At 48.0% G+C, this 23,555-nt stretch overlaps 11 protein-coding genes across 11 annotated transcripts; 5 read left to right on the top strand and 6 right to left on the bottom strand.

Moving 5' to 3' along the window:
• Nucleotides 1–79: 79 nt before the first annotated feature.
• EDB93DRAFT_80525 (guanine nucleotide exchange factor) lies at nt 80–2,513 on the bottom strand. Its single transcript, XM_041457547.1, has 7 exons — nt 2,226–2,513; nt 2,068–2,175; nt 1,768–2,012; nt 1,453–1,716; nt 1,310–1,401; nt 562–1,259; nt 80–512 (listed from the first exon to the last, which is right to left on the bottom strand). Exons 1-7 carry the CDS (start codon nt 2,305–2,307, stop codon nt 205–207), a joined length of 1,797 nt encoding a protein of 598 aa, XP_041302125.1. The 5' UTR covers nt 2,308–2,513; the 3' UTR covers nt 80–204.
• Nucleotides 2,514–2,538: 25 nt separating this feature from the next.
• EDB93DRAFT_1255864 (uncharacterized protein) lies at nt 2,539–2,925 on the top strand (the record flags this gene model as incomplete). The annotated part of the gene is made up of 3 exons (XM_041453853.1): nt 2,539–2,611; nt 2,661–2,854; nt 2,902–2,925. The coding sequence occupies 3 exons, from the start codon at nt 2,539–2,541 to the stop codon at nt 2,923–2,925; spliced, it is 291 nt and encodes a 96-aa protein (XP_041302124.1).
• Nucleotides 2,926–3,013: 88 nt separating this feature from the next.
• On the bottom strand, nt 3,014–4,192 carry EDB93DRAFT_1180122 (20S proteasome subunit). The gene is made up of 7 exons (XM_041450630.1): nt 4,144–4,192; nt 4,049–4,092; nt 3,895–3,989; nt 3,763–3,844; nt 3,551–3,706; nt 3,274–3,491; nt 3,014–3,223 (listed from the first exon to the last, which is right to left on the bottom strand). Exons 1-7 carry the CDS (start codon nt 4,164–4,166, stop codon nt 3,050–3,052), a joined length of 792 nt encoding a protein of 263 aa, XP_041302123.1. The 5' UTR covers nt 4,167–4,192; the 3' UTR covers nt 3,014–3,049.
• A 499-nt stretch (nt 4,193–4,691) lies between these two features.
• EDB93DRAFT_80066 (60S acidic ribosomal protein P1) lies at nt 4,692–5,540 on the bottom strand. Its single transcript, XM_041457525.1, has 4 exons — nt 5,303–5,540; nt 5,157–5,222; nt 4,855–5,100; nt 4,692–4,798 (listed from the first exon to the last, which is right to left on the bottom strand). The coding sequence occupies exons 1-4, from the start codon at nt 5,303–5,305 to the stop codon at nt 4,778–4,780; spliced, it is 336 nt and encodes a 111-aa protein (XP_041302122.1). The 5' UTR covers nt 5,306–5,540; the 3' UTR covers nt 4,692–4,777.
• EDB93DRAFT_80071 (eukaryotic translation initiation factor 3 subunit G-domain-containing protein) lies at nt 5,483–7,140 on the top strand. Its single transcript, XM_041457526.1, has 6 exons — nt 5,483–5,559; nt 5,612–5,652; nt 5,708–6,063; nt 6,110–6,260; nt 6,327–6,707; nt 6,762–7,140. The coding sequence occupies exons 1-6, from the start codon at nt 5,546–5,548 to the stop codon at nt 6,782–6,784; spliced, it is 966 nt and encodes a 321-aa protein (XP_041302121.1). The 5' UTR covers nt 5,483–5,545; the 3' UTR covers nt 6,785–7,140.
• Nucleotides 7,141–7,344: 204 nt separating this feature from the next.
• On the top strand, nt 7,345–7,974 carry EDB93DRAFT_1094854 (Pre-rRNA-processing protein TSR2-domain-containing protein; the record flags this gene model as incomplete). Its single annotated transcript, XM_041446639.1, has 1 exon — nt 7,345–7,974. One exon carries the CDS (start codon nt 7,345–7,347, stop codon nt 7,972–7,974), a length of 630 nt encoding a protein of 209 aa, XP_041302120.1.
• Nucleotides 7,975–8,013: 39 nt separating this feature from the next.
• EDB93DRAFT_1234083 (translocation protein sec63) lies at nt 8,014–10,724 on the bottom strand (the record flags this gene model as incomplete). Its single annotated transcript, XM_041451322.1, has 11 exons — nt 10,364–10,724; nt 10,208–10,316; nt 10,049–10,163; nt 9,946–9,998; nt 9,808–9,894; nt 9,581–9,752; nt 9,195–9,531; nt 8,824–9,141; nt 8,550–8,776; nt 8,272–8,499; nt 8,014–8,220 (listed from the first exon to the last, which is right to left on the bottom strand). The coding sequence occupies exons 1-11, from the start codon at nt 10,476–10,478 to the stop codon at nt 8,014–8,016; spliced, it is 1,968 nt and encodes a 655-aa protein (XP_041302119.1). The 5' UTR covers nt 10,479–10,724.
• A 99-nt stretch (nt 10,725–10,823) lies between these two features.
• Nucleotides 10,824–12,605, top strand: EDB93DRAFT_1180108 (uncharacterized protein). Its single transcript, XM_041450629.1, has 4 exons — nt 10,824–11,058; nt 11,108–11,392; nt 11,440–12,148; nt 12,199–12,605. Exons 1-4 carry the CDS (start codon nt 10,844–10,846, stop codon nt 12,406–12,408), a joined length of 1,419 nt encoding a protein of 472 aa, XP_041302118.1. The 5' UTR covers nt 10,824–10,843; the 3' UTR covers nt 12,409–12,605.
• A 533-nt stretch (nt 12,606–13,138) lies between these two features.
• On the top strand, nt 13,139–17,636 carry EDB93DRAFT_79940 (uncharacterized protein). Its single transcript, XM_041457520.1, has 4 exons — nt 13,139–13,517; nt 13,567–16,521; nt 16,570–17,049; nt 17,100–17,636. The coding sequence occupies exons 1-4, from the start codon at nt 13,290–13,292 to the stop codon at nt 17,280–17,282; spliced, it is 3,846 nt and encodes a 1,281-aa protein (XP_041302117.1). The 5' UTR covers nt 13,139–13,289; the 3' UTR covers nt 17,283–17,636.
• Nucleotides 17,637–19,409: 1,773 nt separating this feature from the next.
• On the bottom strand, nt 19,410–20,974 carry EDB93DRAFT_79918 (uncharacterized protein). The gene is made up of 2 exons (XM_041457518.1): nt 20,921–20,974; nt 19,410–20,865 (listed from the first exon to the last, which is right to left on the bottom strand). The coding sequence occupies exon 2, from the start codon at nt 20,627–20,629 to the stop codon at nt 19,652–19,654; it is 978 nt and encodes a 325-aa protein (XP_041302116.1). The 5' UTR covers nt 20,630–20,865; nt 20,921–20,974; the 3' UTR covers nt 19,410–19,651.
• Nucleotides 20,975–21,331: 357 nt separating this feature from the next.
• Nucleotides 21,332–23,441, bottom strand: EDB93DRAFT_1094898 (thioredoxin-like protein; the record flags this gene model as incomplete). The annotated part of the gene is made up of 8 exons (XM_041446640.1): nt 21,332–21,508; nt 21,564–21,704; nt 21,759–22,247; nt 22,296–22,395; nt 22,446–22,676; nt 22,728–23,061; nt 23,118–23,254; nt 23,305–23,441. The coding sequence occupies 8 exons, from the start codon at nt 23,439–23,441 to the stop codon at nt 21,332–21,334; spliced, it is 1,746 nt and encodes a 581-aa protein (XP_041302115.1).
• Nucleotides 23,442–23,555: the final 114 nt, after the last annotated feature.

The following is a 23,555-nucleotide window of genomic DNA, read 5'->3' as shown; positions in this document are numbered from 1 at the left end:
AGTAATGACTTCCCACTTTCAACATGGCACGAGTTGTTGCATGTCTTTTCGTATATATATACATATGCACAATGTTGTATCATGCAGCTGACAACTTGATCTATCATACTTCATTAACTGTGGATTCAAGGTAAAGGGAAAAGAGGTATGGTATCGGTAAGTAAACTACTCGTAAGTCCATGATAAGTTCATATCCAGACTGATTTAGCCCATTTTACCCTCTTGAAACGCCTTACGATAGGGATTCTGACTCGGAGGTAGCGCACCAGTCTTCTCCAGCCGATCAAATAACACAAATAACTTTTCCGCCTCGCGTTCCTTCTCTTCATCGGTCATGTCGATGGTTTCCGAGGGATGCTCGATGGTGCCAGTGATGGGGTTGATGGGTAAACCTGACGCGGTAATTGGTGGTGCGCCTGAGGTCACGCTGACAGGCGGTGCACTGACAACACCTTTGTGGAAAAGGAAACCGGCAACGTTGCCATATCCGAAATAACCAGCAAGGGATGTAGCTAAATTTCATTCGTAAATATAACCGAACGGGAGGTGTATATGACATACCGTTTGAATCACACATTGCGTATAGCATTTCTCCCATAGAATCCTTCAATCTGCTGTGGTAGACAGATGCAAGGAGTCTCAAACATCGGCCTAAAAGATCTGCTCTCTTCTCCAAAGGATGCGTCCTGTCCAGATCTTCCGGCACTAACCACTGTCTTATTCTTGTCTTGGCATCATCGTCACCAAGACAGAATCGTGTGATAAGTATAACAAGCGGGCACACGATTTCATCCAGGGACGTGTCCCCATCAATCTTACACAGGTCTCGCACTGCAGGATCATCTGGATCGATATCACCCGGAAGGAAATAAGCAAGGGTCGTGTCCAGGAGTTCATAAGCGCGTGGAACGCAGTCAGCAGTGGAAGGCAAGTCCGAACGTGGAGAGCGGCAGAACGAACGACGACCGGCTGAAATGACAGATGATATGGCGCGCTCAAATTGCTTGGCCTTTGGCTCCTTAGGCGTTGACTGGTCATCATGACTTGAACCAGTCAAAGAAGAGGTTGTGGACTCGGGTGAACTCGGCTGTGGTGTAGTCGAATGTGAATGTGGACGAGTGCCGAACCATATCGCTCGGGATGACGTGTCAACAGGAATAGTGATCAGCGAGTGAATGATGTGAGTTAACGGCGATGTAAGGGGATTTGGCGAGGAAAGTGGAATAGTCTGAAAGGCACGAACAAGCGGAGGTAGAAGGCTGCAGCACCATTTGAGACACTGTCATAAATATTGCCACAAGATACTCACCCGTCAAGCCGCGAGTTCCAGAAATCACCCATCACCTTTTGTTCATCAGGACTGCTTTCTAAGGCGGGATATTTTGACTCTGACGGAACCAACTATAAGGCAACTGAGACTTCTATTTGCAGTTAAAAAAAGAAATGACTGACCTTGGGATAGTGTACGAGGAGATTGAAGGTGAGCTTCAGGAGATCTGTCATGGCATCGCGGGACATCTTTATTCCAGCTTGCATGGATGAAATTAAATCATCCAACTTAAGGGCAATAACATCGATTATTGTTCCATTTCTAGGAAAGTGGGCGTGCTTTGTCTCAACGATAGATTCAATGAAGGAAGCAGATTGATGAGGGGATGCTGTACAGAGAAAGAGGATTCTGGATGAGAGAAATGTGTTCTCGGGTGTTGCAGATTTCTAAAAAAGAAATGGGTTGAATGCAAAACACGCAGGGTGATGGGCTCTGACCTGGAGCAGGTCGATACAGATATTTCCTCCATCAATTTCTTGACTCAGCAACGTGGTACGGGCAGGTTCACTGAGGAGTAGGGTGTTGGCAACGCATTTCAAAGCTTCATTCGATGCATCAGGAGTACTTTCAAGTTTTATGGCAAGCGTTATAAGACATTTGAGGTTAGGAACTGATGCAAGTACTTGGGCACCCTGAGGAATTTTACCAAGTCCCTTGACGGCAGAAAGAGCGGACAATGCGTCTGCAATTGACATATAATCAGTATGGAATGTATGATTATAATAGAGCGAGCAAACCGTCTTTGATTAAACGGCTAGACGAGCCATTGATAATGACAGCCTGGAGGTCATCGATGATGAGCTGAATGAGTGCTTTACATGAAGGGTGATTGATGGGCGGGGCACCTAAAAAACTAGATTGAGATAGTTAGCCATAAAATAAGATTAAGACATACCAGCGATTGATTGAAGCGTCTGTGATATCGTAGCTCTTGGCGAGCTTGATGTCAGGGAAGAGTATGCCTGAAGAACCGACATATTGTTTCTGGGAAGGAAAGGACTGTCAAGTATGCCAGCAGTTATATACCGTTTTGTTTATCTCTTGAGTTGCTGCTGGCAGGCCTACCTTTGGCGTCAATATCATCTAGTACATAGGCGATCGGCGCGTCGGATTGCTTCACCCTGCCGACCAAGTAAATATGTACAAATAACATAACATCTCATGTGAACAGCTTTGGCGGCCCGACGCTTCTCAGCCAAGTACTTACCATGCATCCATCTGTTAAAGTGCTAGCACATAAACCTCTCATCAGCTTCATCGGAAAGCGTGTATGGCCAGCTAGTGAGTTGCGTAAATTATTGTCATGCATAACACTTGAGTGTCGTAATAGCTGCAGGTCCTTCTCACCCTCATCCAGCTGCTCCTCCAGAATGGCAAAAGTCCTTTTCTAAAAAGGCTGTTCCTCACAGCTCATACCGAGCACCGCAGGATCATGCCGTATTCCTAGAATTTTGGGACGCTCCAGCACGTTTCTCGAAGCCATCTTCCAGATACTTGGAGCAAGTAGAGATCGATGCCATATCAGTCAGTATTTCTGTGTAACAAATGATTCAGTACTCACAGTCGTGCAGAGTGGAGGAGCTTCTCTGCGATAGAATAGAAAAATCCGATAGACATCATTTACAATTCATACCGCGTCACACCAAAACCTTATCTAAACAACTCCTTCCGAGTTTCCACGATCAAATGATTAATTATCATGTGTTGCAACAATGCATCCTAGTCCTTTTCTGCATATGCGAGCAGATATCTTTCCACCTCAGCCTCATCCATCACACGCCATTCACCGCGGGTCTTTGGGTCCTCGTCCTCAGCAGTCGACACGATCCCAATCTCTATCTCTCCGGCCTTGTAGTCCGTCGCATGAACAGTCGACATTGCTTCTATTGCAATCTAAACAATGCTCAGCTATCTAAGTCATGTTATAGTATAGCATGACTCACCTCAATGACCTCCGCTCGGCTGAGCTTCTTACCAGCGGCTGCAGCATCATCAGCTCCCTTACCCTTGTCTAGCTTCTTCCATTTCTTTTCTAGGTGGTTCATAGCTTCTTGCTGTTTCTGTCCAGCAGCAGTGGCGTGGAACCCAACAAAGTAGCCTGCAGGATCCAGTTTGAAACATTGCGGTCCGTATTCTGGATCGATGCCAACTAAGATCATAGCTACGAGCATATGTATTGTCATTAGTTGCAAAACGACGGTGACAAGATAGGTAGCATACAGATGCCCAGGGGCCGCATGCCAGCCCGTTGCGTGTAAACTTGATTGATATTTGCCAGTCGTCGTGCCAGAGCATCTGGAGTTATCTCGTATCCATACTTGTATCTCCACTGGGCAGCCTCTTGCTGGGCACGTAAAACTTGTGCACGGGCATCGGCTGTGACCTACGTCAGCACAAGTAAAAGCTATTCCACAACCAGCATTTTTGCTCACCAACAAGACCAGTCATGACACACCCAATAGTACGAGTGATGCTGTAGAGGTGCGTAACAGTTGATGCGTCCAATAGCTTATCCTGATCTTAAGTAAATATCATGATGACATCCGTTTTGTAGCACAGCGTACTGGGATCTTCTTTTGGGTAATGACTACAGAGGTGTCATATCCTCTGACAGAGACTGCTGTATGGCCTGAACCCGAGATAGCTTTGAATGCATATTCTAGAGGGGAGTATATGAGCACGCGTCATTACGAGCATGTCCGATAATCATCAACACACCGACTTGATACAGTCGGCCCTCGGGCGAGAAAACAGTGAGATATCTGCCAAATAATTCTGAGCATGCAGACAGTGGAACTGGTGAATACTCGAACCTATCGTATGATGTTCTCGACATGGTTTGGATGCAGGATATGATTCAATCGTAGACACGCGACGCGCAAGTCTCATCACGGGCGTCACGCAAGTATGTCACATCATCACAAGCAAGTCACATCACACTGGGAAAAAAAGAGATTATGGACTGGTGGACTATAGTTTGTGATATCCCTGTCTATTTTATCGAAATTATTGTGAATTAGAGAAAGTTTGACATACTTAGTCTAAATTTGCAGCAGAGGGTTTTCCTGATGCATGGGCTATTCCACTAAAAAAACTCTGAAACTGCTGGTGTGTGATGCTGGTGATCATTCACTTTATAATTGGAACATATATCTTTCTCATGGTTCGGGCCTCAGTTCACTAATTATGACTTTTTTGCGCGTACGCCGTAGACTAATTATTGTACCTGCCTCATCCCTCGGCCCGCTTAGGATACCAACCCCATACCTTGATTAGCTTAGATAACCAGTAAGCTCTCATCGCTCTCAAGTTGACATCCAGATGGGTTTCAGATAATGAATTCAGTGCATAGCACAAAGTAGCGTAAGGAATATAATACAGGATGTAGAGAGTGAACCCATGTGACGTATGCAGTGGATGAATGACATAACAAAGGAAAACTGCAGATCAGTCGAACAGCCCGAAGCCCTGTGAACGAGCATCAGCACCCCGTGGTGAATGGAAAAGGCCATTTGAGTGCGTACCATATCGTCGTCTGACTCCTCTTTTGCTTCCTCCTTCTTCTCCTCTTCTTTTGGTGCCTCGACGGCAGCTGCACCACCAACGGCAGCAGCAACGGGTGCGCCAACGGCCGGTGCACCTCCACCAGCACCGACGTTTGATAGCAGATCCTTCACATTCTTTCCCTCCAAAGCCTTAGCAAGGAGAGTTGCCCAGATTGGCTCGAGCTCGACCGAGGCGGCTTCAGTCAAGGCGAGTATTTTGTCAGCCTGATATGCCTCTTGAGCTACAATAAATATGGATGTGAAACCTGCAAGATACGCACGGTAATTTCAATACCCTCATCAGCGAGGATAAGTGCGGCGTAAGTTGCAGCAAGTTCAAATGAGGCCTGCGCATTGCAAATGGAGGAACACGTTAGCGGTTGTGATGATAGAGGTACTACATCCAAAGTGTGGTTTGGCAATCCACCATTTGGATTCGAATTGTTCGTATTCCGACATGATTCTGCTGCAGATTCAGACTATGACATGCAAAAGACAAAAACTTACCATTGAAGAGGGCGATTATGTGGCGAACTTGAGGACGTCGAGGGCGATGTGGAACTAGTGATCTAGTGGAGCTGTAAAATTCCAATCACGTGATTGGCACCGCCACCATGATTCTGTAAAGAGCCATGGCATAGCACCGGAAACATACTTGTTCATTGATAACATGGCGGCAGCAACGTAGGCTTGAAGTTTCCATGATTTGAGCTGTCATATTCACAATTTTTTACAGTATACCAAAAACTTCCTGGGCAGATGACGTTGACGAGCTTGGTAAATGCTCACCTTCGCGTCCACAATCACATCGCAGTCTAACGTTCTCAAGTAGATCAACCAAAGATTGAGGATTATGTGGATGAAAATGGAATCCGTATCACCATCGAGTATGCTATAAATGATGAAGGAAAGAAGGTCAAGGTATGTCTGTCCAGCGGTCTGCGTGTTATGCCTCATCTGTACCATCTGCCATGTCGGCATCTTTTTCATTCCATTATACTGATAAATTTCTACAAGATAACTCGTAAAATAAAACGTACGCTTCAAAAATCCGTCGTCGAGCACACAGTTGCTGAACGCAAGAAATGGGCCAAGTTCGGCAAGGAACGAGGAAACAAGGAAGGGCCAGATCGAGCGACGACCACAGTAGGAGAGAATGTGGCTTTGAAAATAAGTGCAGGCAACAAGGTTTGTTTATCAAGTCCATCTGTTCTTGGACTGACAGCCGTGAAAGTCCGCTGAGCCGGAGGTAACGCCCGAGCAAAATATCAAAACTGAACTTGCAAAGGCCGGTGCAGGCAAGGTTGTCTGTCGTCTTTGCAAAGGCGATCACTTCACCGCGAAGTGCCCGTATAAGGATTCTCTCGCCGGACTCGAAACTGCTGGTTAGTATTTTTTGCAGCATGTCTAATTCACTTCATGCTCGATATTATTGACACGAATACGGACAGACCTGCCACCTACTGATGACGCGGCCGACATACCTGCTCCTGCAGCCAGCGGAGCGACTGGCGGAAAATATGTACCACCATCGATGCGTGGTGGTGCTTCTCGTCCCGGTGAATCCATGGGACGCACAGGGGGCTCTCGCGAAGACCTCCCCACACTTCGTGTCACTAATATCTCTGAAGACACACAAGAATCCGATCTTCGTGAGCTTTTTGGTACGTTCGGGCGTGTAGCGAGGGTTTACGTCGGCCGTGACCGAGAGACGGGTATCGGCAAAGGCTTTGCATTTGTGTCCTTTGATGAGCGCGCTATTGCCCAGCGGGCCATGGAAAAACTAAACGGCAAAGGTTATGATAATTTGATTTTGAGCGTACAATGGTCACGTGAGTATTGATTTTTCAACGAAGTATGACTTGAACTGATCTTTGTGATTATAGAACCAAGACCGGACGGTCGCTGAGCGTGCGCTCCAACGAGAGTCGAGGCGACGGAGATGCATATGTAACAATATATGTCGACAACAATAAGGCTCTGCATTTTAATCGACTCGTTTCGAAATCATCATTAACACTGGCTTTTTGGAGGCCGAAATGATGAAGAGCGAGAGGTGTTTGAATGGGATTTTCGCTCAGTTTGTGCCTCAAAACTCAAGGCTTCGCGGTCGTTTTGGCTTGAAAAATGCATACACAGCGAATGTGAATACAATGAGTATCGATGGGGAGGTCCGCTGCTGGCCTCGCCTTGCCACAATGCATGCAGAAAGCTTGATTCTGACAACGAACGAAAAGATAACATAATTTTCGCCAATCTGTGATTATAACTCTACGAGTCATCACAACATCCTGAGGCCGATGAGTTTTATGCCTTGTGAATAACCTGGTCAGGTCATTGCGGGCGTCTTCTGTGAAGAGAGAATAAATATCTCATATATCTAAGATGTCATCGGGTGGCATTACTAGTATCTGTAGCCGCATATCACCGCTTAGTAAGCCATCCTACTCATCTTTCACCATTAATGTGATGGCCTCAGACGCGTCACCTCTATCAGTCTTATTCGCGCGTGGCCTACTAGCCCGTCTCGCGCTATGGCCAGCTCTTCGCATAGCTGTACACCAAAACTGGGGAGGTCCACAAAGCGCACAAAAACAGCGTTGGTTAGCAGGTGTCATCATAGATGAATTCGAGGCATCCCTTCCATCAGCATCTGCTTCATTGACAGCTTTCGATTCCTCTCAATCAGCCCCCATGCATCCATCGCACATGCTCCCTGAACCAGACACCGAATACATAGAAACGATGCTGCTCCAGATCATGGATGACGAGTTTGAAGTTGCGCTCGAGGATGGAAGCGCATTTGACATTGCTAGAGATGTTGTGCGTTTGTGGAACGATGCGAAGGAGGGGATGGATGGATATGTCAAGGACTTGGAGATGCAAGCGGATCAGATGAAAGGAAAAATGCCACAGTATGAAGTTGATGCAGGGAGTGCAAGTGATTGGAGCGATAGCGACGGTGATAATGAGGATGAAAATGGAAGCGACGGCGAAGATTTCGGGAAGTATGTTGTTCCACAGCTGCTCGATCATGCAAAGGACGTACCAGACGTTGACGAGGATGGCTTTACTACCGTAAAGAGGGGAGGCAGATAAAATACGAAGATATGGATGTGTAATCTAATCAGACAACATCTAATCACTATCTGAACTATCATCACCATGCTGCTCCTCATCGGTCGAACTCTCCTCCTCGCTTTCCTCAGGCGCGGCTGTACGCTTCACAGCTCCTCCCCGCATCGCAGCCATCTGACCGGCCAATGAATCCTCCTCAGGATCAGAAATCTCATCCTCTGCTGTTTGCTCCTCTGCATTGAGTGCAGATATATCATCGATTTTGAGCTATGTGCTACATCAATCATCGTGCCACCGTAAAGCTTAAGGAGAACTCACTGAAATGTCCTGGCATAACTCCTCACCCACGAGCGTGTCACTTATCAGGTACACCTTCCAAGTGAACAAGCCCACGTTGGGGGGAGCCTGGAACTGTAACTTGTAGGAGCGGTAGTCACGTTCCTTCCCGGGGCATGACGCGGGTACGTCTGAGATCTTCATTGGGGGAACAACAATTCTATTTGACTTGTCATCAGCGAGGACAAGCCACCAGCCTGGCTTGCGCAGCTGTGAATGTTTTCAGATATGCAGAGATGACACGTAAGAAAAAGACAGACCCCTGGCCAGTGAGGTGCGTGAGCCCACACAGGTGTGACCCCCTCGATATCCTCTGCACCCTGTCGGCTGTTCAAGAATTTGTCGTCTTTCTCCCTGTCCTCCCGGATGGTCTTCGCAGATTTTTCTGAAACAGACGAGAGTGCATCACTTTGAAGTGGCTGACGAAGACGCAGTTTAACAAGGAGGAAGACGATAGATGACGGTGTGATCAAGCGTTCGCCAATAACTAGAATAAAATAAGTACTGAGTTGATTATCACAATGGAGAACGAACCCTTGAAAGACACATCCACAACATCCAACCGACTCCAACCCTCAACAGCCTTTCGTGCTTCCGTTTTCCGAATGTCTCCTTCGTCCTCTAAGCGAGATATGAACAAGGCGAGGTCTTTCCCTTCTGATACATCAGCATCGCCATCGAAGCCAGGTAATTGAGCTTGGGGTGCAACAGGTTTTCCGGGGAGAAGCGCCTGCGTGACGTAGGCGTGCAAACGCATCACCATCAAGGTGGGTATCAACCAACTCCGTGCAGCGGAGATTCCTAGCAGTGCGTTGAGCAGCATTGGGGCTTGCAACAATAACTTGGCTTGTTCTGGAGGCGCAAACGATCAGAAACACTATCCCATCCTGAAAGTCAAACCCTACCATGTTTAAGTGCATCATTGCTGATCTTTAACCTCAGGAAGTGCGCATACAACAGTACCAATGCCCGCTGCTCGGTTCCTTCGCATTTTCCACCAGGAGCTACAAGATCCTGTACCTCCCTCCATTGACCGCCCATTTTTTCATCAACCTGTTTCTCGAGCTCCTCTAATCCAACTGCGGTGCCTGCCCACGTAGTCTCCCAGCGGTATGCCTGGCCCAGCGCACCAATAACCTCCTTCATGTCGCTGCTGTCTGTGAGTGCCTTGAAGAACGCAGCGGCGGTCTTTGCATTAATCCCATCTTTTGTTTTTTGGCGGTTACCAAACCACCAGCGACCCTATGCTGAATAAGGACCAATAAAGGTAAGGCAACGGTGGGAGACGTACCACAAGCGTGGGGAGTGCGCCGCCGAAGAGGATGCCATATACACCGAGAACCCAGATATTGTTTTTGCCTTCAATGACCCACTTGGGCAAAGCAATGCCCATCGAGACTTCCTGTCGGCCATCGGGATGCCCAAAAAGCTCCCAGTTGCGGCGAATGGTCTCATCTGTTAACCTTGAAATGGTGTTAGTGGGATCATACCTGACCACGGATTCAACATACGACGTACGACTTGTACGCCTTGGTGATTTCTACGAAACGGTTAGCGATATCCTCTATTGTCACATTGATGGTTGCTTTGACTTTGTCGGGATGACTGAGAATGATAAGTTTGTACGGTTTGTAGCATGAGGAATCAGACGCGTACTATATTCGTGAAAGTTCCTTGAAACGCGACTTGATCTCCTTCTCCGTTGCTCCCTGCATGATGTTAGTGACCGAAAAGGGCAGATATATCAAGTTCTACATACCGTGCTGATTTCAAGGATCTCGAATGGATTATAGACCTTATTTTCTATTTCTGCGTTTGCAGCTTTGAATGAAAGGAACGCGACAGCAGCCCAGCCCGCGGTGATTAATAACGCGCTTTTAGAGCGTGAGTGGCATTCAGAACCGCGCAAATGTCTCACTTTCTGGTAAACTTTGGTCGTAGCAGGGAGCCACGCCGGTGCCTCCTCACTTCAGTTCTCCGCTGTATACAGGGTGTGCATTGACACCCACTATCCAGCTCTGGGCGTTCTGTACAAATTTTAGTCGAATTCAGAAGAACAAAGAAGTATGCTCACTGGAAGACACGCTTGCAAGTGATGAAAATGTAGCAGGCAGCAGAATAATAACAAGGACAGAAATGACAAAATAGGCGGCCATATTGCCTGCCTCATCGTAGTGATAGTTTGCCATCGCTGCAGGTTAGCGACAAACGATTATTTAACTGCCAGTCCGTGCAAAAATTAAGGGAAAGAAACGGGTTTGAGTGAAAGTCGACGTGGCTTGAGGAGAAGTAAGTGCATAAAGTAAATACACCCGTGGGACATCTATACTTCTAGGGTCGAACCGTCCACTCGACATTTCCCTAGAACTGCCTCGCTTGATTAAATATTATTTTACTCCTGATTAAAAGTAAATATTAGTACTTCTCGATACGAATGTTCACTAAATACAAGACACGAGCGAAGCTGCAGGTGAATTCGTTCGGCCAGAATATCATGATCATAATGTTGCTGAGGTTTTAACGTAAGTTCGGTGTTTAAACTGCCGCTGCCATCATGCGTCTCAAAATCTCGACAGCTTATCCGTTGGGGCCGTTCAAAGCATGGTTTGCTCTAGATGATGAGGCCCACACAATCGCGCAACTCAAATGTGCGCTATGCGCATGGCTGCCTATTGGTATGCAAGCCGATAACATTACTCTCATGATGGACGAGTATGATCTTCTGGATGACAGTCCTATGTCAATTTTACGCGACGGGGATGCTGTTTGGTGAGCATAAATTACACCATTTACTTTGGTGAGCTCATATTCTTGATAGCATCAAACGCGCAGCAGCAACATCCCGGCTTAGTTTGTCGAGTAACAGTGTGCTCTTGCCTGTCACTCAGAAGCGTAAACGCCGTGCATCTCCGTCCTTGGAACCTTCGTCCAGCTCATCCTTGAGTTCTACTTCATCTGACTCATCGGACGAGTCATCCAGCTCATCCAATTCCTCGGAATCGGACTCTGATTCAGACACGGACGCCCCAAAACCCTCACAGCAGTCATCTGAGTCAGGCAAGCGCATGAATGCAACTACAAAATCAAAAAATCTGCAAGACAAGTACGAGAACTGTTCAAATCCCTTCGTCACTTACGTAGATCCACTAGCATCTCGTTTGTCCCCCCGGGTTACGGTAAGCCTTCCACCCGCAATCGCAATCTCCGCAGACGGCGAAAACGTGTGGCGGCGCACAATCAACCCCCTAACAAACCTTTAGCACCCACATCCGGTGCTAATGCCGTCCTACCCCTTCCAGTTCAGCAAAATTTCTTAACCCGTACCACCTCTGAAGCCTATGTTGCTGATGCAGAGCCCGAGTCTGAACCCAACGTGATGATGATGTCCCTGCGGAACAAAAACAAGAAAAAGAATTTCCGCCAGCTTATGGACAAGCCCCTGCCTCCAAAGATCGTGTTTGCGGAGCTTGAAAATGCCCCCATACAAACTGAGCTTCCGGATAAGCTCGTAACTACTGGAACTTCAAATCTGGAAAAGGTCGCAGTGCCTCCCATCAAGCTCGCAAGGCTGATTCCTCCTTCGGAACGGGATAGCTTGCCGTCGAATATATTCGTAACGAGTGTGGATGTAGAGGAAGGTAAATGGTCGAAGAAGAAACGGAGATCAAAAGAGGAGCCTACCACGGCTTCCTACGACAATGAATCGTACACTGCTGATTTCAGTCTCGATTATGGTTCGGCTGAAGTACCGGCCAACCCAGACGAAGTCCTTTACCTTCGTGCGGACCAGCAGTGGGACTTGCTTCCAAAAATCACTAGTACATCACAAGTGACATTGAATAACATCATTGCATACAAGGTGGGCTTCTTCTATCAGTAATGCACAGGAATGCTCATCGACACGCCCAGGCTCTTGCTATCAGCACTATGACGTGGACGCCCGAGATGCTGATAACAGTCGCCCGCGTGATATCTATATCTTCCACGCATGTTACTACGTCCCGTTTACAGCGGCCTGTTCAAGTTTCATTCAGTGGATTGATAGATGTGACAGAAACTGCTGAGGATGAAACACACACTTGGGTAGATGTTTTGTCCCAGGATTGGCGTGCCATGTGATGAGGCCGAACTCGTAGTCGCCTGACGACATGTTGATTGCTGTGCGATAGATATGATGCTTGATGAGCCCGAGTGTTCGTGCGTTTTTGACAGTTTCACGTATTGCTCTCGATCCACAAACAAAACCAATATCGGATAGTCATTGATAAATAGATTAGCATCTCAATAACATGGCCCAAATTTTTATATTCAGAAAAGTTTTGTGTTACTGCAGCGTGTCGGAGCACCTTTAGATAGTGTTCCTGCATTTATCGCACTGCGTCACAGGTTGCCGACATTGCCGATTGGAAGTCCGCCACACACGGGCGCTCGCTCACGTGACAACTCCGTTCGGCATGGCGGGACTTCAAAATAATGTGGTAGATTGCCAGATAACACATCCTTCACCTGTGCATCAGTAGTTTGGCAAATCAACGTTCAACCTCGGATATTGTCATTTAGCTCAGCTCCAATGTTCTAAGTACTTTTGAGCTCGAAATTGCTGTGAGTTTGCCTTCCCGACGCTGATCAGTATACCAAATTGTCTCTCATGATACTTGCACAACACAATCATTTAAAAAATAAAAGACATGTAACTACTCATTAACAATGCAGGAACATTTAATTACAATGATGATTTACATGTGCTGGCTCAAAAACGCTAGGTGAACACGAACTCGTGAGTACGACTTGCGTTGAGGCTCGGCGTGAGTCACGGCAAATCACGGCATGCATCTAACCCGAGATCACCCGAGTAACCAATTTTTACTTTTATTGCTATCGTTGCAAACTCATTAGATCTAAGTTTCCCAGCCAAGTGCTAACAACTCCTTCACTCGTCGCCCTCGACGACCACCAAGCTTCAATCGTGCGACTTTTAGCATCGGCTCGCAATCGCGACCATGCTTCCCAAGGTCGCTAATCACATCCTTCTGCACACTTCTCGTGCAGTAGCAGCCGTCCAGAACCAGTCAGGTCATACTCTCCGTAACGTACTTCAACTTCAGTCGTCTGCACCAAGCGCGCCTACAGCATGGACTGGCGCCGGCAGCTCAAGCTGGGGTAGCAATGGTGCTGGCCCAGGCGGCGCAAAATTCAATGCAGGAAGTCGGTTCTATAACGGGTATACGGTCAGTTGCTGTGTACTTCTAGGTCTGACATGATTCTGAAATTTTGCAGGGAGCTGGGCGTGCTGTGACACAAGCAAATGCGTCTGCCTCACACGATGGCAATGCTGAACAGAGCGACGAGCGTGACGAAATCGTTTCCAAGCGCGTCGAACCCCGCTCTTCCAAGCGCCCCATTGCCCGTCGGCATAGTCTTTCTCTTGGTACACTCAGTGAGCACGAGCATGGACAACAAGAATCTTTAGGTGTCTTGCACACCGTTCAATTACATGTTCGTTCAAAACACACATTCGCCGCATCCGGCGAAGCGCTCGACGAGTCTCCCTCTGATTCTTCGCGGGCTCTCCTCACACGGCGTAACTCTACAGCTTCACTGAGTACATCCGGTTCCATTGATGATTTACCCCCACCTCCGGTCCCTTCAGTCCCTGACACATCCATACCTACCGATCCGGCAGCCCCGCAGTCCGTGACAGACCCAGTCGCAGACGATGAGAGTGACAAATTCTCCGCAATGTATCAGTCTCTTCGTCGGGCAGCGCGATCTGGTGATGGTGCTAGTGTCATTCACGAAGTTCATGTCCTCCGCACAATTCATAAGAACCCCATGGTTTCAGAGTTTAACATGGCTTTATCTGGTCTCCACGAAACTCGTCGCCCTGGCGAACCCCTTACACTTTTGCTCGAGACATACAATGACATGGTCCGATGCTCCCTTAAGCCGAATATTCGCACCTACATCTCTCTAATTCTCGCTCTTACCGAGCGCGATTACGAGGTCCACAAGTCTATTGGAGTTCTTGATGGTCGCGTCAAGCGCCGCAAGCTTCTCGGTCGCTGGGAGGTCGCTATTGATGAAGTAGATGAGAAGCGCATCGAGCAGCTTAAGGCAGAGAACAACTTTGCCACCGCCATGACTATGTTTGACGCAGCGTTGAAGGTTGGCGCACGCAACAAGTTCCCTCTTGCGATCTACACCAATCTTCTCCGCTCATGTGCATTCCAAGCTGATGTGGATGCTGCCATTCGCGTATTTGCGCAGCTGGAATCACGTACTGATTTCCTCCCTGGCCCTCAAGTCTTCTTGAATCTCCTTTCTGTATACGCCAATGCAAATGATCTGCAGGGCGCTAAGGAGGTGTTCCAGGAGTTCAGGGAAGCCAGCAAGGCAGGCCGCGTCAAAGGGCTTGATTTTTCCGCCGCTCCTGAGGCAGCCGTAGCCAGCTCGATCACTCGGGGACAACTTCTTGTCTGGAATAAAATGATCGAGGCTTACTTCCGTGGTGGCCAGCCCGCAGGTGCTCTCCGCCTCCTGGAAACCATGATGGATAGTAACGCTAACCCTGCTGAACTCTCGCCGGAAGTTCCCTCGCCCTCCTCGTCCACGTTCTCGTCCATCATTGCTGGTTTCTGCTACTCAGGAGACGTCACAAGTGCTTTGTCTTGGTTTGACCGCCTGCTACAGCAGGGTGAAGCAGCTCGTCATCCACATGAATCTTCACTTGTTCCCCCTCGCCCTGACCAGCTTGCATGGGTAGTGATGCTTGACTTCCTCGCTCAGGAGGGCATGATCGCAGATCTCAATAGGCTCTACGACATTCTTGTTGAATGTGCCCCTCGCGACGGCCTCGAAGTGCGCCGTTTAGACCATACCCTTGTTCTCGAAGCCAATGTCAACTACCTTCAATCCGGGACTATTAGCAAATCCGGAGTTAAGAAGATTACGCCCGCTTTCAAGGATGTGCTCAGGCTTGTCAAACTAGCAAACAAAGTAAATGTCTCTCTGAGCACAGAGTTGGCAGCTATTTATCTACACGCCTATATGTCGACTTACAACCGCGGTAACATGTCGCAATATGACATTGGCTTCCGTGAACATGAAGCACTCCTATCCAGTGCCCTCGCCAATCTTGCAGCAGAGACCGATGTGGAGCAGATCATCACAGCCAAAAACTGTGCATACAAGGGCCTCATTCCCCTTCTCACTGCGCTTTCCAAGCAAAACCTCCAGCTATCTAAATTGAAAGCAAGCCTCATCTCCAAACTTTCGGATGCGCTATATGCTGGCTACTCGAAAGAGCAGCGGGATGAATTCTTTGGAAAGGTGTCATCTGACTTCCGTATCGCACTCGAGAAGCCCAGCGAGTCGCGTAACATGTCCCCTAACCCTGTGATGCAAATGTATCCTCCCATTAAGGACGTCGTCGTCGATGGTACGCTCAGCCGCAACGTCGATGATTGGTTCCCATCGCACCCCACCGTGACGATCCACGAAGCCTACCGCCGCCTTCAAGACGGAATTGCCACTGGCAAGTACGTTCACCCCTCTACCCTCGGGCGGCTCATCAATGGCTTCGGACGTGTCGGTGATCTGCACAAGGTGCACAGCCTCTATGATATTGCGCAAATCGTATTATCTTCAATCGATAACAAGCAGTGGCAGTCTCAGGCGTGGTTCCAAATCGAAGACCAGATGATCATCGCGTGCGCACATGCCGGGGACATGGAAGCCGCATTTCAGCATCGAGATCGCATTACATCCAATGGCGGAATTCCTTCTCCTGATGCCTATGGATCCCTCATAGAATGTGTCAAGGACACCACAGATGACACCTCTAACGCCATGGCTCTCTTCGGTGAGGCTCAGATGCTTGGATGCACGCCAAATGTCTACCTATACAACACGATCATCTCCAAGCTCGCCAAAGCACGCAAGGCTGACTTCGCACTCGAGCTGTTCCAACAGATGAAGGCTACGCCTGGTGTTCGCCCATCCTCGATCACATACGGTGCCGTCATAGCTGCTTGCGCACGTGTCGGTGATGCTCAGTCTGCCGAGCAGTTGTTCTTGGAGATGTCTTCGCAACCCAACTTCAAGCCTCGCATCCCACCCTACAATATGATGATGCAACTGTACGCGCACACAAAGCCTGATCGTGAGAGGGTGCTTCATTATTACGATCAGCTTCTTCTTGCCGGTGTCAAGCCTTCTGCCCACACGTACAAGGTATGTCGTCTAACTCTTTTATTTACTCATCCTTGATGTACATTTCAGTTGCTCATCGATGCATATGGAACTATTGAACCCGTCGATGTCCGCGCTATGGAAAGCGTGTTCGAGCTCCTCAGAAACAACAGGTCAGTGGTGCTTCAAGGCAGCCATTGGGCTGCCCTTATCAACGCATATGGTTGCGTGAAGAAGGACTTGGAGAAGGCGATCAGTACATTCGACTCTATTCCAGCACCTGATGCTGTCGCCTATGAGTCCCTCGTCAATGTGCTCGTCACCAACAAGCAAATGGCTCTTGCACCCAGTTACATGGAGAAGTTGAAGTCCTCTGGTGTACATATGACGGCGTATATCGCCAACCTCTTGATCAAGGGCTATGCTGCTGCCGGGGACATTGAAGAAGCTCGAAGAATATTTGAGAACTTGGTGGATCCCCCTAGCGGCGTTGCAGCCTCAGGCAATCATGTTCCTCATGAAGGTTCCAATCAGCGTACGTCCCCGTCGTCATCCCTGTCATACCGCGAGGTGAGTATTACAGCAAATACATATCGACGAGAATTAACCCTCCTTTTCAGCCATCTACGTGGGAAGCTATGTTCCGCGCAGAGCTAGGTAATGGTTATCGTGACAGAGCGGTCGCACTTTTGGCACGACTACAGGAAAGGTACATCCATATCCTCTGGCTCCCTATAGTTGAAACTGACTTCTGTCAAGACAATTCCCTGCTGCAGTATACAATCGGATACGAGGCATCATGAGCGATGATTCTGTCTCGCCATGGGCAGTATCTCCTTGATCACACTATAGTTGAGAAGTTTCCACTGCTTGATTATAACACGGACTCGGCAACACTGGAGAAGGCGCGATATTTTTGTAGACGCCATGATTGGAATACTAAAAGTATCTGCTCACTAATCATTCATTCATTGCGACACTACCATCCTGCATAACACCTGTGTACACTATTGTCTATATACATTTGTATCATACCCCTGCGATGAATTCTTTTCAAGTTGCCTCGAACATGATGGTTCACAAATGCCCTGAAGGTTTTTCGGGCTGTGTTGGGTTTGCAGGTCTCGTTGACCCACTAGTCAATTTTAACATATGCGTGCAAAATATGTTCCTCAAGTATGTGCAAAGAAGATGGGATTCAGAAACTACAAATTGTCAATATCTAATACTGGTACATGTATGAAAATGTGGAAACATTGTCAACAAAATAAACCGTAATATAGGAAGAGACGAGTCCATACTGATGCAAGGGAAGAAACCAAGAGAGGTCCGCATGACCAAGGAAAGAGAAAGGACATAGGACATATGCGAGGCAGCGAGCGGTGGCCTTGGCCTTGTTTGGTAGTGGAACTCCACGTCGCAGGGGACATGAATGAGGCCATTGTGTTGTTGCGGTTGCGTCATCGGGACTCGGCCGTAGGGACTTCAAGTCCCAACATCGAAAACTGCCGGGAGATAGGCTACTAGGCGGCGCGAAGAGATGGTTCGTGCGCGACCAACAGTAGCCTTCGACCTAGTCGCTGGCAGTGAAACACCAGGTCGTAGGGGACAACAAGGAAGGCCGCAAGTCGCGCGTCTTCGGAATTTAGTCAACCTCTGGAGTAATATTCGAGTGCGGAATGTCAGTGACGACGCAATCACGGTGAGTCCAAGTTGCGCCACAGTGGCAGCAGCAGCCCAGCCGTTGACAAGAGGGGCTTCTTCTTCGACGAGCTCATCATAGGAGCTAACCAAGGTGACCTATTTAAAATCAACAAGGTGGAGTGCTTTCAAGAGAACATTGTGGTCATCTCAGTCGACTCGCGTGAAGAAAAAACGTAAGTTGGCTGGTCACTAGTCGTATACTTTATTGATTGACTTAGTGGCACACCGACGGTTTTACAATACACACAAGATTCAATGGTACTCTTCAAGTTGGAGAACCACCAAATAGCACTTGTAACACAACTTGTTAGTACCTGACTCAAATCTGACTGGACGGCCAGCCTATCGCACCTACTGCAAGTTCAATTCCGCTCATTGAAGACTGAGTATATGATGAATGATCCGCGTACAACGAGTGCAGCGCTCTGAGCTGCAGTCTGCTGCCAACGCATTTTCTGTCCACGTACTACCAATCCTTTGGTCCTGGGCCTCCAGACCTACTATACGCGGGTACTCTGCAGCATCAATCGCGAGTGTGGGGTACTCTTGGGGTCATATTTCGATTCATCCTTTGGTGCAGTAATCAAACAGAACACTGCGCGGGATACCAGGAAGTTTTTCAGTGAACTCAGATGGCGGCCATCCAAATGCTAATTGCAGAGCCGTCCGTGGGCTGAAAAGTGACCTCCTAGCGCCCTCGGATTGTGGTAATCATTATCGTCCTAGGAAGCATACTATTGCCCTGTAAGGCTTGCCTGCCCTGGATGATCCTCATCCAATTTGTGTCTTGAAATTGTCCGATACATTGCCGAAGGGGTTGTATGCGATGTTTGATAAGGAGGACAGCCATGTCCAACTCGAGCACCAAGGAGTGAACATCTGCTGGATTCTCTTTTCGAACGGTGGCCAGTTTGTATCATAGAGCACGCTGTCCTGGCCACTTGTCGTCATTGAACTCAGCTGCCTCAATCAATGCAATGAATGACAAACTTGTCCGAAGGTGCCTGCCAGCCTTGGCCATTCCTGCTAACCGTCAACAGGAGTAGATATATATGTATATCGATTTACACACCAATTCCGGCCTTTGAGATACTGCAATGCTTACGGTGGACAGTCAACCATGGTGCTCGCTGGCAAGATTTTGAACAGTATTTCGTGGTCTGGCATCCAGCACACCGTTGAAGTCTGGTGCTCACACTGATACACTATAACCGTTATCAGCATGGGCCAAACTTGACACGGAAAGTTCATACCTCGGGACCTCCACAGGTTTGTTCGTACCCTGGGCGTGTATACGGCGTTAACGCAGAGAGAATCCTCCAACGCCGCGAAGGGATCTCTTTGAAGGTCAACAGCGAGCCCCATGATGTTGGATCATGCATAGCATGGACGTAAAGGCGCTGAGAATCGATGTATTGCATAGACATCGAGGCGATACGAACGACCCTCTCATAGATTAACGCCCCCCCTAGCTGTTCAAAATCCTGATGTCATAATCCGACCATCTGGACTTCTGTAAGCGATTTTCGGAAGGGAATACACCGTTCCGTAGGAGAACCTCCAGAAGACAACAACGAAGGGCGTGGCAGGCAGTTTCAATGGGATTATTAGAACACACCAACACGAATGATATGTACTGCTGACCAATAGCCATAGCAGCCCGCTTTGTTGTAGTCTTTTGACAGAAGTTTTCATTGGTAGGATCTAGATCAGGTTCTGGACCTGGACGCGTTCCTATTCCGGCTAACGTGTTGAGAACTGTGCGCATCGAGCAATGTGTGAGAAAAAGTTCGCAAATGACAGGGTCTGCCTGGCTTGTAGCAAACATAAAGATGAGCGTTTGCTTGCACGTCAACGAGAGAGTATTCAAGGAGCTAAGATCAAGGTCATGCTTGACAACGTCGCGGTCTCTCTGAGCCACTCCCTTTCCCGCAAAACGTAGGCATTTGAGAGCAGCCAATACAATAGGAATCCTTCCTCCAGCGGTTTCGATGAGCGATGTCAAAGGCGGGAGAGGAGTGCTAGGCTCATAGTACACGCACGAGGGGACTACATGCGCCATGAATGCGCGAAGCATGTTGAAGTCCTGACGCCAGTGGCGAATATATGGATCAACAATGCAATCTTCGCATTTGATATCCGTTACCAAGTACCAGAGTTCCATGATGATTCCCTCGATCTTTGGCGTTGTTCGATGGAGATCTGCGACAACACCGGGAAGCACGCTAGCCACATAGATGAACAGTGTTGAGGTGCTGGCAGCTTCCTGCGAGGTTACGCTGTAGATTCTGTGTAGGCGTGCCACTGGGTCATCCCGCGGGACGAGGAAATTATGGTAGAAAAATTGAACCATGCAAACACCCCACTCCAATTCGAATGCATAGCGTCGGACAGCTTCTGACGAAATTGGGGTGCACCGCATAATTCCCCTTGATTCCCTCCGCATAGGCAACTAATGCTTATGATAGACACCTTAGCGAGCATGATTGAATGTACAGAATCTGGAGTGATCTCATGGGGAACGAGCCTTGGATCGAGATGAACGAAAAAAAGGGGAATGAGTGTTTGAAAGTAAGGACGTAAATGATCAGAGAACTCTTTAGAAGAGATTGAGCGGTTGAGCGATTTGAGGGACGCAAGCGACGACGATAATAATCCTCCTTCAATTTGTTTAACTTGATTCTGGGACCACAATAAGCACATCAATAATCACCAATGATACGACCGATTTGCTCACTTGCAACCATGTTGGTAATGATTCCCATTGTGACATGACAGGAGAGCTACGGATAGGATGCTAACGCAGAACCTTGAGGCTCTGCTGTACTTAGGAGGAGACATCAAGAAGAATGATTGCCTCGAGGCGTCTGCGTGTTCCGCCTTGAGACGAATGATTGGGTGTCCAATTGCACTACAGCCATGCATGAACCATCAGTGATGCGTGCATAGGTGGGCAGCCGTGGCGCATGCAGTCAACTGCTTTATTTAGTGCTGTGCAATGTCAAGCACGTATGTAAGACCGAAACTTATGGTTTAGCGACCCAGGCTGAGGTGCTTCGATTTCTGGCCTTGCGATCAGGCTTACCGACCATCACGCTGACTCCCTCCTAGCAAATTTACGTCTGAGTTTAAGAAAAGGGTCCATAAATCAATCTAGACGACCACCCTTGAAGTACTTATGCCCGGACTGCACATCTGTATCATCATCCAAAAGTTTCTTGATCGCCATAACGACCGCTGCCAAAAATCCAAGAATCAGCAGGACGGCCATATACGGATGGGCAATGATAAAACTCTCAGTGCTTGTGAGACTTGAGTTTAAGACCTTTGTGTATGGACTTGTGAGGGAGAGAGCTGATAATGACTCAATAGTGACATACCCGAAGAAAGCGTTCTAGGATGTTCTCTGAGTGCTTAGAACGTATTTTGTTGTCGTAAACTCCTTCGATAGCAGAGAATATGCTGACGGCGTTTAGCTGAATAGGTTGCCCAGTAGTATCCCTATCCCAGTAGATTAGGCGCTATTCAATTATTAGCATGGTACATGAAATGGACAGGAATTACAATCTACTTACATTATGATCAGCAACGACCACCTTCGGCTGGTCTTTGACCTTCACACCGTACATACTCTTCATCCAACTTCCCCATTGATCAGCGTCCATCCACGCGAATACCACATCTTGCTTGCCAACATAGCTCTTACGCATGCGCCACTTCTTCGCGATATCGTTCAACTTCGATGAGATATCATTTTGCACGTCACCGGGCGTCGCAGCGATAACAACAAGTGGCTTATGTGGAGCATTCATTACCTGTTGAAACGCATCACGTGAGAGCTCGAGGGAGGTTGGGAGGCGATTGGCAAAGAGCCAAGTGCTAAGTATGTCAGAACTGGATGAGCTAAAGACTGAGGTGGGTTCCTGTGGGTCATTATCTTTGAATGCCAGGATGGCCCAGGATTCTGTCGCTGGGATGTCGTAGCGAGCAAAAAGTTCCCTGGAGGATGATAGAAATACAGGGGGCGACCCAAGGAGCATCTGAGTGTCTTTGGCGATCTCACTCTAAAACGTCGTCAGTACTGAACAAGGCACATAATGCGGTGCACGTACGACAGTATGTTCATTTGATGAAGAAAATAAGAGGACATACGCAACAGGATTTTCATGAACAACCTTGTTGAGATCCTGAGCACTTATTGGTTGCATGATCCTGTAGCAGACATCAAAAACTGCCTATGACTCTGGAGAAGTTTTCCATACGGAGATGCTGCCTTGTCAGCAAAAGCCACGAGCGGCTCATATTTTCTACTTCCCGAGTACTCTGTCTTTGTGCCATGAGAGTAGTAGAACAGCATAGGATAACCCGTGACTCCTTGCTTCGAGCATAGCGACTTGTACTCATCACAATTGACTTCCGCGATGTTGAGCTTATGTTGCATGCGACGAGCAACCTGTATCCACGTTGGAGCAAGTTTCTTGCAGTGTCCACACCTAAAAAATGACTGTTAAAGCACATTTTAGTCTATAACCAATGCAGCGTACCACGGCGCAAAGAACTTGACAAATATAGGCGCCTGGTCTACAATGTTGTCGAACGTCTCGCTAGTTAAGGATATCACCTCTCCTAAAGGGTTGGATTCCACCTGCGACTCGTGGACCATCAAATTCTCCTCTACAGGAGCGATCACGGCTGTCATTTCCTCCTGCTCAACCACAGCCGAGGATGGCAAGGAATTTGCAGTAGGTTCAGCACGCGCAAGAAGAAAATCTACAAGGATATCGAAGTCGCGATCTTTAGTGAAGGTCTCTACAAAGCGCCCGTTTCGGTAGAGGTTCATTTGAGGGTATCCTGTAACACCGTTTTCGGTGCACAAGTCTTCCACGATTGAGAAGGTCTGTTAGTGGCCCAGGAAACTTGGAGAACTCACTCACCTCCATTCAACGCACAATTCACCTGTGCCAGATGTATCCCTAGATCGGGTTTCTTCTCGAATTTATCTACTACACGGTTCCATGTCGGTTCAAAGTTGCGACAATGCCGACAATATGGGGAAAAATGTTCGATGAACCTACTCTCCTTGTTGAAAAAAAAACAAGGCCTTATATGAATAGGACGCACCAAACACCGTCTGCGATGGTCTGATTGAAGTCTTGAGGGGTCAGGACCTGTGAGCCTGCCGCCGGGGCGGCAGCGGCTTGAATCACGGACCATGTTGTGAAAAGCGACAACGGCAAAGTTAAAGAAGCGAATCTCATGCCAGCATGGAATCCAGACTACCAATAGCAGTCCTCAATCAATAATATGTATGACTTGATGATGGTAGTTGTTGAAAGCAAAATCGTGGTGGGCGTTAAGTGGCAATGCAAGAT

This window comes from Suillus bovinus, assembly GCF_016758785.1.
Source record: "Suillus bovinus strain UH-Sbo-P2 chromosome Unknown EDB93scaffold_104, whole genome shotgun sequence".
Lineage (NCBI taxonomy): Eukaryota > Fungi > Basidiomycota > Agaricomycetes > Boletales > Suillaceae > Suillus > Suillus bovinus.
This window is presented reverse-complemented; position numbering and strand designations above follow the sequence as displayed.

What these genes read in the sequence shown, in the direction of transcription:
- EDB93DRAFT_80525 (XM_041457547.1), bottom strand. Translation starts at nt 2,307, where the DNA reads ATGTCGGTTCTTCAGGCATACTCTTCCCTGACATCAAGCTCGCCAAGA. An exon ending in TCTGTATCGACCTGCTCCAG is followed by an intron (nt 1,717 to 1,767) that starts GTCAGAGCCCAT and finishes TTTCTTTTTTAG; the next exon opens with AAATCTGCAACACCCGAGAA. An exon ending in TGGAACTCGCGGCTTGACGG is followed by an intron (nt 1,260 to 1,309) that starts GTGAGTATCTTG and finishes ATGGTGCTGCAG; the next exon opens with CCTTCTACCTCCGCTTGTTC.
- EDB93DRAFT_1180122 (XM_041450630.1), bottom strand. Translation starts at nt 4,166, where the DNA reads ATGTCGAGAACATCATACGATAG. An exon ending in TCGAGAACATCATACGATAG is followed by an intron (nt 4,093 to 4,143) that starts GTTCGAGTATTC and finishes ATTATTTGGCAG; the next exon opens with ATATCTCACTGTTTTCTCGC. An exon ending in GGGCCGACTGTATCAAGTCG is followed by an intron (nt 3,990 to 4,048) that starts GTGTGTTGATGA and finishes ACTCCCCTCTAG; the next exon opens with AATATGCATTCAAAGCTATC.
- EDB93DRAFT_80066 (XM_041457525.1), bottom strand. An exon ending in ATGAGGGTATTGAAATTACC is followed by an intron (nt 5,101 to 5,156) that starts GTGCGTATCTTG and finishes GAGGCATATCAG; the next exon opens with GCTGACAAAATACTCGCCTT. An exon ending in AGGAGTCAGACGACGATATG is followed by an intron (nt 4,799 to 4,854) that starts GTACGCACTCAA and finishes GCTCGTTCACAG; the next exon opens with GGCTTCGGGCTGTTCGACTG.
- EDB93DRAFT_80071 (XM_041457526.1), top strand. An exon ending in AGATGACGTTGACGAGCTTG is followed by an intron (nt 5,653 to 5,707) that starts GTAAATGCTCAC and finishes GTTCTCAAGTAG; the next exon opens with ATCAACCAAAGATTGAGGAT. An exon ending in AAATAAGTGCAGGCAACAAG is followed by an intron (nt 6,064 to 6,109) that starts GTTTGTTTATCA and finishes CAGCCGTGAAAG; the next exon opens with TCCGCTGAGCCGGAGGTAAC.
- EDB93DRAFT_1180108 (XM_041450629.1), top strand. Translation starts at nt 10,844, where the DNA reads ATGCGTCTCAAAATCTCGACAGCTTATCCGTTGGGGCCGTTCAAAGCA. An exon ending in CGCGACGGGGATGCTGTTTG is followed by an intron (nt 11,059 to 11,107) that starts GTGAGCATAAAT and finishes TATTCTTGATAG; the next exon opens with CATCAAACGCGCAGCAGCAA. An exon ending in TCAAAAAATCTGCAAGACAA is followed by an intron (nt 11,393 to 11,439) that starts GTACGAGAACTG and finishes TAGATCCACTAG; the next exon opens with CATCTCGTTTGTCCCCCCGG.
- EDB93DRAFT_79940 (XM_041457520.1), top strand. Translation starts at nt 13,290, where the DNA reads ATGCTTCCCAAGGTCGCTAATCACATCCTTCTGCACACTTCTCGTGCA. An exon ending in GGTTCTATAACGGGTATACG is followed by an intron (nt 13,518 to 13,566) that starts GTCAGTTGCTGT and finishes GAAATTTTGCAG; the next exon opens with GGAGCTGGGCGTGCTGTGAC. An exon ending in CTTCTGCCCACACGTACAAG is followed by an intron (nt 16,522 to 16,569) that starts GTATGTCGTCTA and finishes TGTACATTTCAG; the next exon opens with TTGCTCATCGATGCATATGG.
- EDB93DRAFT_79918 (XM_041457518.1), bottom strand. Translation starts at nt 20,629, where the DNA reads ATGCGGAGGGAATCAAGGGGAATTATGCGGTGCACCCCAATTTCGTCA.